The sequence below is a fragment of the Cyprinus carpio genome, chromosome A5 (assembly GCF_018340385.1).
Source record: "Cyprinus carpio isolate SPL01 chromosome A5, ASM1834038v1, whole genome shotgun sequence".
Lineage (NCBI taxonomy): Eukaryota > Metazoa > Chordata > Actinopteri > Cypriniformes > Cyprinidae > Cyprinus > Cyprinus carpio.
This window is the reverse complement of record NC_056576.1, coordinates 21061367-21081286: the sequence shown is the minus strand read 5'-3', so window position 1 is coordinate 21081286 and position 19920 is coordinate 21061367. Positions and strand designations below refer to the sequence as shown.

Below are 19920 nucleotides of genomic sequence, written 5' to 3'. Positions count from 1 at the left end.
ATTTTGTCGAGTATGTTATTGTGCTGATATCTGACTACCATGGACATCTGCAATTTGATATTCTTCATTCTGAGTGGTCAGTTCACATCAGTGAACAGAAATTAATCTTTTCATATATGTTTAAATTGATTTTTACCTTTTATGGGCATTTTTACCTTTAATAATGCCATTTTTTTCATTTTTGCTCAGAGACACAAAACGGTAACGGTTCTGTCTTTTCTGAATTAAATTAGTTTTGTTAAATAAAACAAAAAAAAAAAAATGCAATATGGTGTCTAAAATGTAAGTCTCTTAATATTAACTTATTGTTTATTGAACTGTTGTATAAAATCAACATCACATTTGTAATCATGCTTATTTTGAAGAAGAAAAAAACGTCACTCTTCGTGTGATTTTAACTATATGGAATGATATAAATATGTAAATTTTCTTCCCCCATATCTTGAATTTTGTGATCGGTCTTAATGCATTTAAATAGACTGAATCATGCAGTGAAAGAACACTCTCTAAATGCTCACGTGCACTGTTTAACCCACTAGACTTCATCACGTAATGTATGTGTGCACTCCGTAGGTGTTTAGTTTGGTTTTTTGCAAAATACTCGATAATGTCAACTTGCACATCATTAAAACAACAATTACGATATTATCGCAGACGATATATACTTCTGACAAGACAAAACACCAAATGAATTAAACAAAAGCTCTGAAAACACACAACCCCAATTAGAGCTTCGTTCAGCAGCAGTAAATGATTCAACTGTTATGTTTTGGGGGACAGATGCAAAAAGGAGAGAGATTAAGAGGCAAAAAGAGAATGAAAGATGTAAAGAGCTGTTTTGAAGATGTAGTTAACAAACTGACAGAGCTGCCATTTCTGAAAAACACCCATCTTACTCAAATTCACACGCACACAAACACAAGAAGACAGATGCTTTGGGTTCCACTTATATTGTTGCATATAAATATACATTTACTCACATTACACACTGTCACAGTGCATTCTCGTACAGTACAGCAGCAAAACACACCACACTAAAGATTAAATACTGGGCATATTTGAGGCCAACCAAATATCAGAGTTCATAACACAGTAACAAAGGAATGAGAGGAACAGCCATTATACCCTCTATTACAGTAAACAGACCAATATCCAATTTGAAGAAGTCCTTTCTTCTAAAAAATACCACTCAGCAGAAATTTGTGGTTCTGCAAATACTGTTAGAAAGTAAAATAAAGTTGACTGAGAACTAATTATTTTTCCTCATTTAACAACCCATATCCAGAATTTATAATTCTGAACAATTAGCGTCACCAAAACGTACTGGAAAAATAGCCCGCCACCATTTTACATGGCTGCCTGGACCAGACTCACTCCATTGGTTGAGCCAGAAGTTGACACATCAGACCACTCAAGCAAACAGAGCAATGTTTGAAAGAGCCAAAGATCCTCAGTGTTTACACATTTCGGGAAGTCATTCTTGGAGTTGTCTCTGCATTTTATCCTGGGATAGCAGAAAGTATGTTAACAGAAAAAGAAATACAAAACAGCTTCAAGTAGCGATGAAAGAAATATAAAATTATATTTACCAACACAATCTCATGAGAATTCTTATTTTACGTAAAATGCGGATTTGCACAGACACTGAAACGTACAATACTTGGCTCCTTGATAGCGGGAACAAGACATTGTGAAGACCGTGGTTGTAGTATATTTAGTGAATGGTTCAGTTAGGTTTCCCCCACTCAGTTTGTGTAGTTGGTATGTTCCACCAATATACTGTGAGTGGAATGCACAATGCGCTAGTAAAGAAGCCTAGCACGAGAGCTATTCTGTGTACATGTCTGCTATGATTTAATTAATTAAACGCGAACACTGCATGTTTTTCAAAATAAAAACACAGTTAGCAACCACCAAATAGCCTAGATTCAAATAATAATTTTGATCTACTAATGTTGAAAAATGAATATTTTGTGTTGTTTATGGTGTTTAAATCATACCTGTAAACTTTAAGTGTAAACCTGTAAAGTTTTTTTCATATTACCTCCCTATAATAACTGTAATAAAATAGTGTTTACTTTATGTAGAGACTATAATTCTGTTGCTCCACAAGCGCCACCTTCTGCCAAAGACTGAATCTGCATATTCACTTATATTCATATTTTAAGCAGAACAGTTTTGTAAATGTTAACTGGCATGTCAACAAGAAAAATGCGAAATTCGACAAATAATGGTCAGGAAGCTTAAAAAAAAATACAAAAATATCTAGGGTGGGGGGCCTACCGTAATGCTGTAGCCCAGGGGCCTCTGGATATCGTAAGGTATCGTAACTGTCACATACAGTGTAGAAACGGTGTCAGAAACTAAATAAGGTTTGTCCAAGAATTCAAAAGTTGCTGCTTCAAGAAACTTTATGGCAGGAAATTCTTACGCTCATTGGCTATCACCTGCTTCGTCACAGATTTTGGTACTGCTTTTGACATTTTTGCAATAAATAAATTGTGATTGCACTTATTTGTCTGTCATTTTTTATACTGTACATATTTTTAAGAAATAGTCAAGGTTATGTTTAGAGGTAGGAGTGGGATTAGCGACTATAAATTCTTTTTAATGCTATATTGTTACTAAAATGGTCATTTCCCTGCATATTTCTGTCAATTAAATATTTTTATATTTGCTATAAAATGGGTAGGTTTAGGTTTGGGGGAAGGTTAAGGGGTCTAAAAATATAAATCACTTATCGATGAAATTATAAAAATGCATTGATACAAATAGGACTAGTTTAATGATATAAAAGATTTGTAAATATTTTAAATTTTTTAGCTGTAAATCCATAGCAATTCTATGTTTTAAACCAAATATGTCCAAATTGTATGTTTTAGCACTCAATCAAAACATACAAAATTGTATGTTTTGTGCTTGTAAACATTAGGTACTACCGGTAATACATATAAACAATGAGACCAGGCTGTATTTACAGCTTTTGCATTGAACCAAGCAAGCAGCAAAACTGCAACAAAGTCTAAATCATAATCGTAAACTAATTGTTAGATATGAGTTGACTTGTACAAAATGTATAACTTTTGTATCCAATCCAACCAACCAACAGTTTCAAATCAATGCGTGGCGACTTCAGTGAACAAATGTCATTAATGCATTCCATATAAATGCAAAACAAACAACAGATGTGTGTCAATAACCTATGGGTTCCAGTGTATCAGACACACTTTCACTCTCTCCATCGTATCATATTGCATATCATTTGCAGTTTGATTGTTTGACCACATCATACAGCCCTGCACACACACATACACAAAATCTAAATTCTGTTGTTTATTCACCCACACATGTATTTTGTTTTGCTGAATGTCCTTTCCATAATGACAGTTGGCACTGTCAAGCTCCAAAAAGACAAAAAACATAAAAAACAAACAAACAAACAAACAACAACAAAATACCATAAAATAAATTCAAAATATCTAGGGTAATATATATCAAGTCCTTTGAAGAAATACAACTGCTACCAAATGAAAAATAGTAATAATGATAGTTTATATATATTAATATCATATTTCTGCACATACAATGTTGTGCTGACAATACACACAAAAACAAATTACATTTGTATTTGTATCAGTTTCAGTTTATCCTGTGGTGTGGAGTAAGAAACACCTCCAGTATATGTAATCAAAGAAAATCTTACGTTTATCATAACAACGCCAGATTTGTGGTTTGACAGCTATCACATAACTTCAGAGGACTTAGCATATGAATCATACAGACTACATTTATGGTACTTTTTTATCTTTCTGGAGCATGACAAACTCAGTTTCTATTCACTTTTTTAGAGATTAAATTTCTGTTTACATGATTTGAAGAACTTTATAAACATGAGCAGGTTGAAAGTACAGTCTTTAGAAAATGCTGTGGTCCCTTCTGAGGGTGCATTGCGAATCTTGATAAATCTAATAGGTATAGTAGTATATATCTGGTTAACGTGTACATATAAAATCAAGTTCAGTATGAGAGCTCAAATCTTTTTGACAAACGCACTGAAGGAGCAGTCATCCCCGCTCCTGCTGTTATATACAGAGCTCATAATAGAATCCAAGACAACATCTAAAAACTGTTACACCCTCCCGTGAATACTGCCAAATGAGAGCAGAATGTGCTCCAGAGGTTGCAATGAGATCAGGCCATGACTTTAGACTGAGTTTTTGGATTCTCAAAAGAGCAGCCCAGTGAGGTTTATGTGTGAACACCGTAAAACATCAGATCGTTCCCAGAATGAAGACAGAATCTAAATATGAATCTAGAAATGTAAACTGGCAGCTTAATGCACATTTTCAGATTGAGTTAGTTTGTCCTGATGTCCATCACAGCTTCTCTGAACAAATATCATGAAATGGTTCAAATTTGTTCTTCTCCTCAGCTTTGGTTAATTACTTTGATATCTAGAAGATGGTGAATGATCAACAGTTCAACAAACCCGCAAAAGAGTGTGTGTGAAGTCACAAACCCATTCGCCCTATTAAACTTTGTCTCATTTGACATAGTCAAGCTATTTCTGCCTGTCATCACTGTAGCTAAGCGACAACTGCTCCAGAGCCAGCGTAAGTGTCTGCATGCGATTGTGTATGTGCTTGCATACAAGTATTTGCCCTCTTAACCAAAACCAGACCCTGGGCTCAATTTCCTCTCTATCTCTCTCTCACAAAGACACACTCCAAGGGTCGTGTGTCTGGTGCCATAAGTGGTTTGCAAAGTGAGGCGTTCCCGTTTGTCTGAAGGGTCCTGAGTGTTTAGAAGGATTAATACCAGCTGATGAACAGAATACAGCAAAAAATGAACAGCTGCAGAAGGAGAAAGAGAGAGAGAGAGAGAGAGAGAGAGAGAGAGAGAGAGAGAGAGAGAGAGAGAGAGAGAGAGTAAATCAAGGACAACTCAAGAAGTCGTTCTGTCATCTGTTAGTCTTCACCTCTGAGCCTCATCTAAACAGTCACAGTCTGTTTCTTTACAAGCTAAATCAATAACATACCACAAAATTACACACACCACAGTATACAAACATGCACACATGCTAATACAGACATGTCACTCATGTACACACACACATGCTCACCAGTGTATACTAACTACTACAACAGATTTGTTCTTAACTTACCACTGAACCATAGTCATACTCGTTTTCACCCCTAACAAACGACATGAGACAGTGTCGTCAGCATCACCAGACTGAACCTGAAGGCTACTTTTACATTTTCTTTGTGGATTTTTTGGGTAAAACTGTGGAAATCTGCTGGATGCATTTAAACAAAAATGTACTACACTCATACTGGTAGCTGAAAGCCTAATCATATTATCCAAAATATTTAATTAACCAACACGCAATGGGTGGGGAATGTGTCAAGCTTTTGTGGAAATCTGCAGATGCCATGTGGGCCTGGTCATTGGAAACAAACTCTTGCGGCTTGGACAGCACACACAGACTTGTACGCATACATCACAACATCACAAATATTTATCCCGAACTTAAGATGGGAAACATGCAAGCAAGAGATCACAGAGGCCTCCACATATTTCTCAAGGATTACACGTCTCAGCGTGTGTATTGTGCTGTGTTGTATGCAAACCATGACAGCTTCAAACAAAAGGCTTGACTCATCAAACACACAGAAGAATGAATGTCCCTCTTTCTCACTCCTAATTTATTTTTTTCCTCAATCCTTGAGTAATACATGAAATCATGAGTAATGGCTGTAATACAATAGTACCAACAGACATGGTAACAGTACTGTACAGAGCAAATATCTTTGATTATACTCCAGTGAGCATAGAGCAGTTCAAGTTTTTATGCAATATTATTTTATTACAATCCATCCACGGCCATTTACACCCTAACGTTCTATACAGGTCTTATTTTAAGCATATTTTATTTTTCTTTAGAGATTTGACAGCAGACTTACAGTGGATGACTGAATGCAGAGCACCAAGACAAATCAAAAGAAGTAAAGACACAAATGCTTTTCTCAGGAGCTAATGCGGGTAAAAATAGCTCACACAAGGGAAAAAGAATGAAAGAAAGGAAGGTAGAAGGAAAGATTGTGGATGGATGGATGGATGGGCAAAAGTGGTACAATGTGGATGTTCGATTTGTGAATAAATCATTCTTTTTAGTCATATCTTTTCAATGAAACAGTTGATCTACTTCACTGAACAGATCTGAATGATTAACATTCTAGAATTGGACTGATACAATCCTGGAGTTTAATGATCCAGTCACAGTAGTAAAAAGCTTATAAGCAACTTATAGTGATGTAATGACTTACATTTGAGGCTGTTTCTCAAACTAAATTATTGTATGGGACATGATATAGGACACAAGTCATGAAGAGCAACCGGAAGAGTCCTCAGAATTTATTATTATTATAACCTTTATTTTACCAGGAAAGAAGCACATTAAGATTAAGAATCTCTTCCACTAAAGAAAAATGGTTGTATGGTTTTGGGATGACACCAGGGTGAGTAATGATAGAATGTTAATTTCTGAGTGAATTACTCCTTTAAAGAGAGATAAATACTGATATTGCCACATATACAGTATGTCTCAGCAGCAGACCCACTGTTTATTTATGAATGTATAGTACTGAAGATGTCATTTTCAACCCTCTACACTGTGAGTAGGCTAAATCACTCGCATATGCGACTAAATCTTCACTCTGGGTGACTAAATGTATAAATATTAGCCAATGGCTAATAAATTCTCAGATTTTACTCACCAGTGTGTGAGTTGGAGGCTAAGTATAAGTTTAGCACAGATATATTTTCACTCGTCAAACACTCTAACTGAGCGCTTCAATGGATGCCCAGCACACCTGTGTTTGTTTACATACTGTAAACTCTAGTGCAGGGCTATTCAATTAGTTTAAAATTTGAAGGGGGCTGAGTGGGGGCTGTCAATGTGTTGGGGGGGGGGTTGTTAACATTAGTGATATCAATCGATTAAAACATAACTAATCAATCACACATTTTTATGTAATTGTGATTAATTGCACATTAATATTTTTATGTTATCATAATTTCACATTGAACCTTCAAATTAATGAAGAAACAACTTAAAGATGGTATATGGCATCTTTTCACTAAGTAGTATACTGTTAATGAAGGCCAGTGTGATTGATACCATAATGTTACTGATATTTCTATTCAATTCATTTCCCCTCAATTTTAGCCAATAATTATAGCCTTTCAACATTACAACATAATTGAAAGCCATTATTTTTAACACTTAATAAGCTCTGAAAAATATGACTTTTAATTTAAGTTAACTTAAAACATATAAACTACAAATTGTATATGTATAAATTATAAAATTTATATAAATTAATCTCTATTTAAACTAAAAAAAGTTAACCAGCGACTAGAGCAGTGGAGTGATTTCTCGTTTTTCTTTTGTTCTTTGATTTACAGGTCCTTCTCAAAAAATTAGCATATTGTGATAAAAGTTCATTATTTTCCATAATGTAATGATAAAAATTAAACTTTCATATATTTTAGATTCATTGCACACCAACTGAAATATTTCAGGTCTTTTATTGTTTTAATACTGATGATTTTGGCATACAGCTCATGAAAACCCCAAAATTCTTATCTCAAAAAATTAGCATATTTCATCCGACCAATAAAAGAAAAGTGTTTTTAATACAAAAAAAGTCAACCTTCAAATAATTATGTTCAGTTATGCACTCAATACTTGGTCGGGAATCCTTTTGCAGAAATGACTGCTTCAATGCGGCGTGGCATGGAGGCAATCAGCCTGTGGCACTGCTGAGGTGTTATGGAGGCCCAGGATGCTCCGATAGCGGCCTTAAGCTCATCCAGAGTGTTGGGTCTTGCGTCTCTCAACTTTCCCTTCACAATATCCCACAGATTCTCTATGGGGTTCAGGTCAGGAGAGTTGGCAGGCCAATTGAGCACAGTAATACCATGGTCAGTAAACCATTTACCAGTGGTTTTGGCACTGTGAGCAGGTGCCAGGTCGTGCTGAAAAACAAAATCTTAATCTCAATAAAGCTTTTCAGCAGATGGAAGCATGAAGTGCTCCAAAATCTCCTGACAGCTAGCTGCATTGACCCTGCCCTTGATAAAACACAGTGGACCAACACCAGCAGCTGACATGGCACCCCAGACCATCACTGACTGTGGGTACTTGACACTGGACTTCAGGCATTTTGGCATTACCTTCTCCCCAGTCTTCCTCCAGACTCTGGCACCTTGATTTCCGAATGACATGCAAAATTTGCTTTCATCCGAAAAAAGTACTGGGGACCACTGAGCAACAGTCCAGTGCTGCTTCTCTGTAGCCCAGGTCAGGCGCTTCTGCCGCTGTTTCTGGTTCAAAAGCACACGCCTGTGCACGGTGGCTCTGGATGTTTCTACTCCAGACTCAGTCCACTGCTTCCGCAGGTCCCCCAAGGTCTGGAATCGGTCCTTCTCCACAATCTTCCTCAGGGTCCAGTCACCTCTTCTCGTTGTGCAGCGTTTTTTCTGCCACACTTTTTCCTTCCCACAGACTTCCCACTGAGGGGCCTTGATACAGCACTCTGGGAACAGCCTATTCGTTCAGAAATTTCTTTCTGTGTCTTACCCTCTTGCTTGAGGGTGTCAGTGATGGCCTTCTGGACAGCAGTCAGGTCGGCAGTCTTACCCATGATTGCGGTTTTGAGTAATGAACCAGGCTGGGAGTTTTTAAAAGCCTCAGGAATCTTTTGCAGGTGTTTAGAGTTAATTAGTTGATTCAGATGATTAGGTTAATAGCTCGTTTAGAGAACCTTTTCATGATATGCTAATTTTTTGAGATAGGAATTTTGGGTTTTCATGAGCTGTATGCCAAAATCATCAGTATTAAAACAATAAAAGACCTGAAATATTTCAGTTGGCGTGCAATGAATCTAAAATATATGAAAGTTTAATTTTATCATTACATTATGGAAAATAATGAACTTTTATCACAATATGCTAATTTTTTGAGAAGGACCTGTACATCAATGATAGACCTCATGAAGTTTCACTTTAAAAGCAGTGCTATCTCTTTAAAACCTGATGCACATGCCGCGGATCTGACACACATATTCGCTTTTCTCCCAACATTTTACGGTCATCTATTATTCATTTAAGACCGTGTTTACGAGGTAACTCGGCATAACCACACATTTTCACATAATTGTGTGCGTTTTTGTCTGCTGAAGCGGCTTAGCAGCGTATGTGGAAAGTCAAACGTGCAGCCTTTCAAACTCCATTTGACAATCAACTCTTTCCAGTCTCTGTGCTATTTCTCGCTAGAAGACATGTCCGATAGCACGGTCATTATACTCATTTAAAATAGAGTTGTGGATATCTCACAATCCCCTCACATGAACGCTTGTGAGTGTCTTCCTTTTCTTTTTTGGTTGTGAAACAACGGCCCGGGCCAGTGTTGCCACCTTGTGGACAAACTAATTAGAGCAAAAAAAAAAAAAAAAAAAAAACGAGGCGTGTGTGCTACTCTTCTCGCGGGCCAGATGAAGATGATTGGCGGGCCGCCAACTGAATAGCCCTGCTCTAGTGTGAAAGCGCACACTTGCCGTCGCTTTCTCTCACACACGCAAAGTAACATAACATGCAGAATTGATTCGCTAAACGTAAACGATATTCTTTGTTGTATTTTCCTGTCAAAATAATTCTTGGAATTCTTCAGCTTTTAAGAACTGCCGGTTTCTCTGCTAGTGGGCGTAACTAAATCACAAATGACAATCTCATTGGCTGGCGCTCACCAATTATCGTCCCTGTTTTGATTTAAGCAAATAATTTCCAGCGAATGCACACAACCTGATTAATATTCATGAACCCAGAAGCTTGTTAATCCTTGGTGCGTATTATACTGTTCTTATTAGTAATACAACTATTATTATTATTATTATCTTATCAGTATTATTGTTCATTTATATATATATATATATATATATATATATATATATGTATGTATATATGTGTATGTACACATGTGTGTATGTATGTGTGTGTGTGTGTGTGTATGTATATATAAGCTTTGCCCATCAAGATCACTCATACATTCACACCATCATCAGTCTGGCTTTTTAGAACAAACATTAAATTAACATGTGATCTAGTGCCTTTCAAGAGAAACGTGTGCATACAATCATGCACATACGCACGCACACATGTGCCTGGAACGTGTTCAGCATCTTGTTCAATGCTGGAGCTGCTGCCCCACCTTTTCAATAGATTTTGTGTTGTTAATGCCAGACTTTAATAGCTTCATTAAAACACCTAAAAAAAAATTCCTCTTGAGACATAGTGGAACATGGGATACCTCAGGATAATGCTTTAAAGTTATATATATTATTATATCATATTATATAAGACATCAATTTAAAAGAAAATTGCTAAAAGGCATCACTTTTATGTGAAAGGCATCACAATTGCAGAGAGAGGAAAAACCCAATATCAACCAATAACATGTACTTCCTTGTTCGTTCTCCAATTAGACAGTTGCTGTCCTGACCCTTGACCTGAATGGGTAGATGATGTCATTGCAGGCATGTCAGGTGGTCATAAAGAGCAGCGCTGATCAAGTGGTTAGTATTTTATGTGTGAGCACGGCGAGTGTATGGGGATTCAGCCGAGTGCTTGGTGTCGAGGCTGGGCCGCACCTGTCTGCAATTTGGCACATACTCTTCTCCACCTGCTCTCTTGATTTATTTTCTCTCTCACTGGCTTTGTTCCCCCTCCTTTGCTTTGCCTTGTGTAAAGGGCTCTGTGTTGTGGCTTTTAAACAATTCCAATTTGGGACAAACCACAAACCACATGAAACAGAGAGAGCAAGAGATAGAGAGGCTAGTAAGAAAAAGAAAGAGAGGGAGACATATGCTCAACAGCTTGACGAGCACTCAAATGAACATATACAGCTTTTGGATAGAAGGGAAGGAGAGAAAGAAAGAAGGTGAGAAAGAGAGACCGAAAGAAAGAAAGAACGAACAAGATGAAAAGAGGCAGACACAGTGTTTTGTGTGCATGTATGTATGTGTTTATAAAAATCACTGATTTTTTTTTATTTATTTTAGAACCACTGATAAATCACCACATCATAATTCCTTTATCAGATGGATGACAACAGTTCTATTCTAAGCCTCTCTTTCAATAACATAATTATTTCTTAGGCCCCACATATTTATACACCACAGAAACATCCTTATATACCCAAATTCATGTTAATTACTAGAGTCCTGGTCGATATATGATGCTTGGCATCGGTCTAACCAGAAAAACATGAACATTCATCTAAGCCGTCATAAATCAATGATATAATCTCAAAGGGCACACCATCTGTATTCAGATTCATATCATTACTGTCAGCCTCACTCAAATGTCACCATATGTAAAACAGCATATTGTTCAACAGAACAGATTCATGAACATGTACATTTGGCCCCTTGCAAAGTACACAGTGTTTTTACAGCAAGAGGTCAACCAATACATTTACACTAATTTCCTTAAGCTAAGCCAAAACCAAAGTTGTAAGTAAGCTGACCCACATATGTTTTTTTGATAGCTGATGCCAATGTTTTAGAGAGCTGGGTGAGAGCAGAGCATTTAATTCAACTGCTGAAAAGAAATGTATATTTATTTTCAGTCTACATAATGGTTACTAAAATATTTTGATATAAATCACTTGCAAGTCAATTTTAAATTAATTATAAATAAATATATATATATATATATATATAAATACTTAAAATATATACAAAATTCTTAAAAAAACAATTTATACTTTAGCTAGAAACTTCTTGATTCTGTAATCCCATTTTGGCACTTTTCAATAATGAAATTATTAAATTTACATTAATTAAAAGGTAGTAAACAGTGTACTAATTTTATACATTATACAATGAACAACATAAACATAGTGAAGAATAGTTTGAAGTTGCTCACTCGTTGGTGTGTCCAAACTCTCCCATTCACATCCAGTTCACAAGGCTTGGGTCATACACAATTTCACACGTACTGACCGTAAGGCACAGAGTACACACATTTTTATACAGAATACAACACACACTTTAGAAGATCTAACAGCTAGATCTTCTAAAGTGTGATTTGTTATTATGATTTGTTTAAATTATATAAATGTTTATTTTTGAAATGCAGACAGTATAATATGAAACATATTATATTGTTTACCATTGTATTATTAGACAGAACTGTTAAACAAATACAGTAAACTAATGATGAAGATGGAAATTGGGAGTTCTGGTGCATCTGCACTCAGATGCCGTATTCTCAGCACTATTAAAATAAAAGTCCCACTTACCAAACCTACTGGCCATACAGAAAAAATGCTGAATGATAGCCAATATAACACCTTTATATCAGTCAACCACTTCAAAAGTGAACCAAAATATATAATTTCACTTCAAAGAAGTCAGAATCAGAACTACCATCTCTGAATCAATTCACCATTACTTTTCACTGATTATTAATGAGATATTAACACTTTACAAGAAAACATGTTACTTAATAAAACGTGCACAATATAGAATATTGGAACTTTAATCTGGAATATTAAGTGAATCGTGAAAGTTCTGTTTGATTTTGAACGCAAATCTGACATCATAGTCTGAGACTCAGAAACTTTAAAGAAGAGAACAAAACTTTGAGCAAGAAAGTTAGAATTAAGGGCCCAAGAGCATAGAAATAAAAGAATATATCTGTGATTGTGAATGTCAATCACCTTCATCACTCTTACTCCAGCCTCATCTGGATCAGTCTCTTTTCAAACACACCCCATACAGATGTGCACGTCCACACATATAGAATAGAGTGGGTTTAGATTATGAGCATGTTATCACATATGGATTACATTATTGAGAACAACATTTCATATGATTCTCAAAGGACCATCAAGAATATGCTGGTAATGACTCCAAAAACAACATAAGCCTCTGCTCTCATCTCAAACCACAGGGAGGATCACATATCACATACACTGAGATAGATTGTCCTGTTTAGTCAAGCTTTCACTCATCTTCCCTTCTTTTTTCCCTACCTCTCTCACTGGACAGAGGTTTCGTCAAAGGCAACAAATGATCAAATACAACCACACAGCTGTGCTCAAATTAATTTAACATACAACAACTAAACTACTTTTATTCAGAGGGGTCACTTCAGTGGAGTGATAACAGGAGGCCTTGTCAAAATATACACACACTCATGCATGACCTTTCGATCGCTACACTTAATGACAGATCACAGCCTGGTCACAGACTGATGTTTGTCTAGAACTCTCTCAGTCGGTGAACCCCAGGGCGAACCAAACTCATTTAGGAACAGAGGGAATTACATTCCAGTTTAAAGACACACACATACTCACACAGATGGCAACAAGGACATAAACCACCAGGAAACACAAACCGCTGCGAAAAGTTTAAATCACCACAACAGAGACAAAATACAATATTAACAGATACAGACACACATACACACACCACAACAGAAAGACAGATCATTCCTCACAAATGCCAAGCAGGACCAGAATAATGTGTGTTATTATATGTACAATGTCAAACATACACACACAGGCTCTTACAGACAGACTGACATGCGCACACACACACACACACACACACACACACACACATACACACACACACATAGGCAGCAGACATACACGCTGGGTTACTTGGGGACAGCCAAACTAAAAATGGGGCAGTGTGTTCAGACTCCAGTCACAACCAATATAAGCTCACATTAATCACAATGAAACCTTTTTACATTTAAATTTTAATAAGAAAGATCATTGAGCTGTTTCTAGTTGTTTTTTAGGTGGCCGGGGTTGTGTGAAGGGTCAGAGGTCATGGGTCAGTTAGGATCGCCCTGGGTATTAAAGTCACAGCGAATATGATAAAAACGGAAACTGAAGTCACACCCACCAAAAAACAGGACTGTGATTTTCTATCGATTTATTAATCTGTAAACTTTTCAAAAAAGTCTGCCACAAAAATAATCAGCTGATATATTAGGGTGATATCAATAAACACATTTGAACATTTACAATAAATAACATGGTTTCTGACGACGTGCGTGCCCTGAGAGGTTTGGCATGACATGCAGTGGCACCATCTCAATCTACTATTGTGCAACAATTGCCCCATTGTAAAAACTAAGATACACAACATTTAGGTGAGATAATTATATATTTTTGAAAAATTTGTAAAAAATGCCCCCTCCATCCTCTCAAATGAACCCCAAAAACCGATTTAGATTTTTCAATATATATTGATATGAGAGAAAGAGAAAAAAGCTAGATGTGCATAATACAATATCACAGAAGAAGGCTATGTAGGATGACATCGCCACATTGCAACTTGTTTAAAAAAAAATAGCTTGTTGCTGGAAAAACTGTACTGTTATGAAAAGAGTTGAGCTACTCTCACTCCACAGATAAAGTTGCTTTGCTTTCTATCCATCTAGCTTGTAAAAATAATAATGGGTCGGCCTGATCTGCCTAAAAATAAATTTCATTTGTGTGACCTATTGTAGACAGGCAGATTCAGTCATCTATCCATCCATCCATCCATCCAATCATCATGGTGCTCTAAAGTGTAATTTTAAAGCTTTGGTTCCCAAACTTACACACACATCTGTGTGTTGGCTGTAGTCTGAGACTCCTTAAATAGATCCAGCTGTTTAAAGTAAAGCCATTAAAGTCATGCAAACATTCTGTTTCTTCAGAGCACAGCTCTCTAACACCTGTTTGGCTGAGGTGAACCCGCTCTTAGATCCCTCATTAGGACACACATACACACACACACACTTTTGTAATCAGTCAGACAGAACAGCACTCTGGGATATATGGCTAACACTATATCAGATCTAAGATGCTGATCAACAAGCACATTCCTTACTGCTAACTCCTCACTGCTAACTCAAAGGACAAAGGACTCGGGCTAATACACCGAGTGCATGTGAGAAACTTGTGTGTGTATTAGTTACAGTGGTAAATAGTTGAATGGAGAGTAATTAGAGTGTGGCTGACTCCATCCATTAATGTAATATCCTGTCGAGGAGGAATCCCATACTTACAAAGCTTAATAAGGAATAGTGTGTGTGTGCATTAGAGGGCTCACACTGCGATCTGGCCACATGCCATAATGCCTGAGAGAGAAAGAGAGAGGTTGATGGGGAAAGAATTCCCTTCATTTTCCCATACTCTCTCTCACACACACACAAACTCAAACAAAGGAAAGGTTTGATCTACGCTGTAAAAGAAAAGCAGGTCTGATCCTCTGTAACAGGTATGACCTTCACTGAAACACAAACTGGATGTGCTATAATGAGACATCAATAGCATTTTCACAGCTGATACAGTATTTCATGTATGGAGTTACATAAGGATTGCGCTATTCAAGTAATTATCAATAAATGGCCAAAAGAACATTTTATACTATTTTGTCTAAAGAGTTTAAATATCAAACACTAAAAACAATCATTTAAAATTATACAAGCAAATATAGGCAATAGGGATGTTAATTTTAACCAGTTAACCGACCGTGAAGAATTTCGACCGATTAATACAATCAACTAAACGGTTTAAAAAGCCTTTTTATTTATTTATTTAGTTATTTTTTATTTTTTGTCAGAAATGTATCCAAAATATTTAAAAAGGTTTGCTGCATGGTTAAAATGCACTACGCATAAAAAAAACATAAGTCACGTAGGCCTATAAGTCGCATTTTATTATTTCATTCAGAAATAGGCCTAATGCCAACCCAAAATGTTTACAAACATTATAATAAACACTGTAAACATAGCTAGGTTATTTTAGTTCCCCTCACTCCACAACAAATCATTTCAAATAACAGTATTTAGAAAAGAACGACGATGAGCCAAAGCGAATTAATTTAGGCTAAAACAAAACAGAAACCAATGACGGGTCTCTCATTCGCCGAATTCACGATGTATTTGAATGCCAAATTATTATTTATTATGTAGCCTACTTTACTCGCGTTCCAATGTCCACGTAAAACAAAATGTTTTGCATAACATCACAGCGGTACAGTGATAACGGCACAGATTTTACTACATATTTAAACTGAGCAGTGTGTTTTTTCCATATGTTTGACTGACTGTATTTTTTGAACAGGCATTGTCAAGGTAGCAAAGCTTAGCTGTGTGCGCATGCGGCACCAGCGCAGTCACTTGAATTTTTTCTTTCTAACAGTGGAAGAAACTACTCCTTTTAGTCATAAAGATAATCAGAATTGTAAAAAGTTTGTTATTATTTTTGTACATTCACAATAAAAACAAATCTTTGTGTTTTTGTAAAATAAGCCTAAAAAAATAGAATACCGCTTTCTGCCATCTGGTTTCTTTTTGCGCAGCACAAAAATTAACCAAAACTCTACATACTAGGCTACTTGTTGCACAGTTTTTCTTTCATTTTCTTAATTTATTATTTAAGTAAAAATATATTTATCGTATATAGGCCTATTTATTCGTTATATATACATAGCCTAGACCATGTGAATCCTCATGTTCTGTTGTTTGCTGCTTTTTGTGCATGTAAAATTAATCCCCGGAAAGCAAATGTTAGTATTTTTAACGGGTGACAGAAACTTATACTTTCTAAGTCGTTTAGCGGTTAATAATCGGTTAATGAGCGTCGGTTGTCGGTTAGGAAAAATAACCGAAATGAACTTACCTAATAGGCAACATAACTTTATAATGAACAGTATGATTTTAATATATGTAAATGGTAATATATCGGCTTGGCTGATATTACTAATTATGCAAGATATTCATGTATGTAGCTTGTCTATATCCCGTGTATATATATCTGGTAATATCAGCCAATATGGTAGCATTATATTGTGCATCCCTAGACTTACATCGTGACTGATGGTACCATGATACTTCCATTTAAAAAAAAAAAAGAAAAAAAAAAATCAGACAAAAAAAAAAACAACCTCAACCATTCAACATGCCAAAACCAAAATAAACAATAACTTTGGTTGTTTTAATTTTCTTCGAAAAACTATATTATATATAGCCGTTTTTACCTGACAGCAGAGTGGTCATGTTGCACACACATTTTCTCTCACTGACAGACTAACAAAGCTCACACCTCCCTCCATCAATCAGAGTCGTCATGGTTACACACCTTCTTTTGGCATGGATTAGTGCAATAGTCACAAACACACATATATGCATGCACATGCACACAGCAACACCTCCACACACACACACACACACACACACACACACACACACACACACACACACACACACACACACACACACACACACACACACACACACACACACACACAGACTTGATCTAAGGCTTTTGTTATCTCAGGGAGCTATGGATGATTCTATTGTATCATGCCTAGCAACAATCATTGATGCCCAAAAATAGTTCACAAGGTAAAGGGCAGGGGTCACCAAACATAGTCCTGGAAGACCGGTGTCCTGGAGAGTTGAGCTCAAACTTGCCTCAACACACCTGCCTGAAAGTTTCAAGTATACCTAGTAAGACCTTGCTTAGCTAGGTTCAGGTGTGTTTGATTAGGGTAGGAGCTAAACTCTGCAGGACACCAGACCTCCAGGATGGAGTTTGGTGACCCCTGGTCAGCCTTACACTCAAAATCCCTAAAAATCCCATTATGAAAACTGTGAATGCAAACAAGTATGCTCTTATAAATAAGTAAGATGACTGTGATGGACCAGTATAATAACAACAACATCTACTACTTGGCAATAAGCAAACAGAACAATTACTACAGCCTATTCCACTAATTTTTACTGTACTATTTGTGTCCACCAGGGATGCGATGTCTTCGCACCTGTCATATTCACTTCAGAAAGACCAAAGTCATACATTAGATTAATTCATTCATTCCCTGTAGGAATTTTTTGGTGTGTGTAATTCTACCTCCAGAATTAACCTCTAGATATGTCTAATAAAACGCATCCATAAGCCAAGTGTTCTGGATCCAGCACTATCGCACCTCCTGCAGGGTGAACATCAGGAAATGCTGTGACGAGCCTGGCCTTTTGCCAAAGGAATCAAACACGAGTCCGGGCCAAACCGCAGCAAAGGCTAAATAAACAGCGACCTGTGCCGCCTGACAGTAAAAGTGCGTCTGATGAAGGGAGCTTGTAAAAAGGACAGATGTTGTTTAAACAGAACAAATGTACCCTGCAGGTGAACGATTCACAGTTACGAGAAGCACGTCACTCCCGGGCTTTTAACACACAATGTGCGTGGGGTGAGAGACAATGCTAACCTAAATCAATGACTGAGGTTACAAACTAGGTAGGTTTCTGTCATGCCTAGTGGTTAAAGGGTTAAGCATCCTCAAAGGGAACTTAATGGTTGCAGATTCAAACCCCTGCAAAGGGCAATTCATGTGCCCTTGAGCAAAATTTGAATCTGTCCTTGCAATATGTGGAAAAGCAAATTAAATGCTATAAATGACAGTAAATAATGTATAAATAACACATCTGGTAAATATTGTTTGCCTTTTGTACCTGAATGTGCATACTATAATAATTATTATTATATTATAATTACATAATAATTGTTGCTTTAAAGTTTTATTTTAGTGGAGTGATTTTTTTTTATATATATATAATTTTGCATCACTCACTCATTGAACATTCTGTCTCACACAATTATTACTTGGTGATCTATCCTGGCAAAGCACACCTGATTTATACCATCAGCCCATTTGTAGAGACTCCAAGACCTGAACTGGGTGTATCAGATAAGGAAGACCTCCAGAATGAGCAGTATGGGGTACTTCAGGGCCATGATTGAGAACTACTGATCAAAAGGACGTGGACTCTAACAATAGGTCTCTAACAAAACAAACAAACACACACACACACACACACACACACACACACACACACACACACACACACACACACAACTCAAAATAACAGAAGCTAAAACCAAGTGAGCAGGAAATTCACATCTCAATAACAGAAGCTAAAACCAAGTGAGCAGGAAGGAGGTTTCTGCTCTTTGTATAAAAACAACAGATAACTCCGTTTACCTGGTCGTCTGTTGTTGGGTGGTCGGTGTCCGGTAACCGGAGCACTGGCGCTGTGGCTTCATAGTGCGGGACTGGCCCCGCTGATGACACCTCATCTTTGTTTTTCTGCGATATTTCTCGTTTGAGCTCCGAGCGCAGGTCCAGGTAGCAGAGGAGTGTGACGAGGTGCAGAGAGAGCGAGAGGATGAATAAACTCAAAAAGATTTTGCAGTTGTTGCATTGGCTTTGGCACTCACACGCCGTCTGCGTGCGCTCGCGCTCCTCCAACTTCGCCGGCTCGCGCTTCGGTACCATGGCTGCGTGCAGGTCAGTCAGCATTGCTTCTGCATACCGAACTTCCTCGTCCTCTCAGCGGCTTTTGGATTGGACTGGTCGCGGTGAGCAAGCACTTCTCTGCGCGCTCATCTGGCTTCCTGACCACACAGACTGCGAGGATTCAGGCTGATAAACTACTACGGCCAGCTACTTAGACCGACCCCTAGCAGCTGATTGGCTGCCGGCGTGACGTCATCTCATTGAAAATCCTACCGGGGAAAAGCGCGGCACTATAACATTCATCAAGACGCGACACACCTTCACTGCCGATTATACAAGATTTCCCATTTCGTAACCCCTGAAAGAAACAGTCTGTAAATAAAGATAGCTGGTAAGGTCAGGAGAGTTTGCTTATTCGTCCTGTTGTGTCTCGACATCAGGTTTTTTTTCAAACTGCACACACCTTGGGAGTCGGGACTCCCACTCCCAGTACATACTTTCACTTTAAATAGGCTAACATTAGGCATGGCTTCATACATTAATTTAT

The 19920-nt window shown here is 37.2% G+C and overlaps 1 protein-coding gene across 4 annotated transcripts in view; it reads right to left on the bottom strand.

Moving 5' to 3' along the window:
- Positions 1 to 19587, bottom strand: part of LOC109072416 (ectodysplasin-A-like) — a 35928-nt gene extending 16341 nt beyond the window's left edge. For 2 of the 4 annotated variants that reach the window (XM_042756388.1, XM_042756390.1), the window contains exon 1: positions 19119 to 19587. In XM_042756388.1, the coding sequence (XP_042612322.1) occupies positions 19119 to 19436 (318 nt within the window). In that variant the 5' untranslated portion in view covers positions 19437 to 19587. The remainder of the gene's footprint in view (positions 1 to 19118) is intronic. The other 2 variants (XM_042756387.1, XM_042756389.1) reach the window with 1 other exon arrangement.
- Positions 19588 to 19920: the final 333 nt, after the last annotated feature.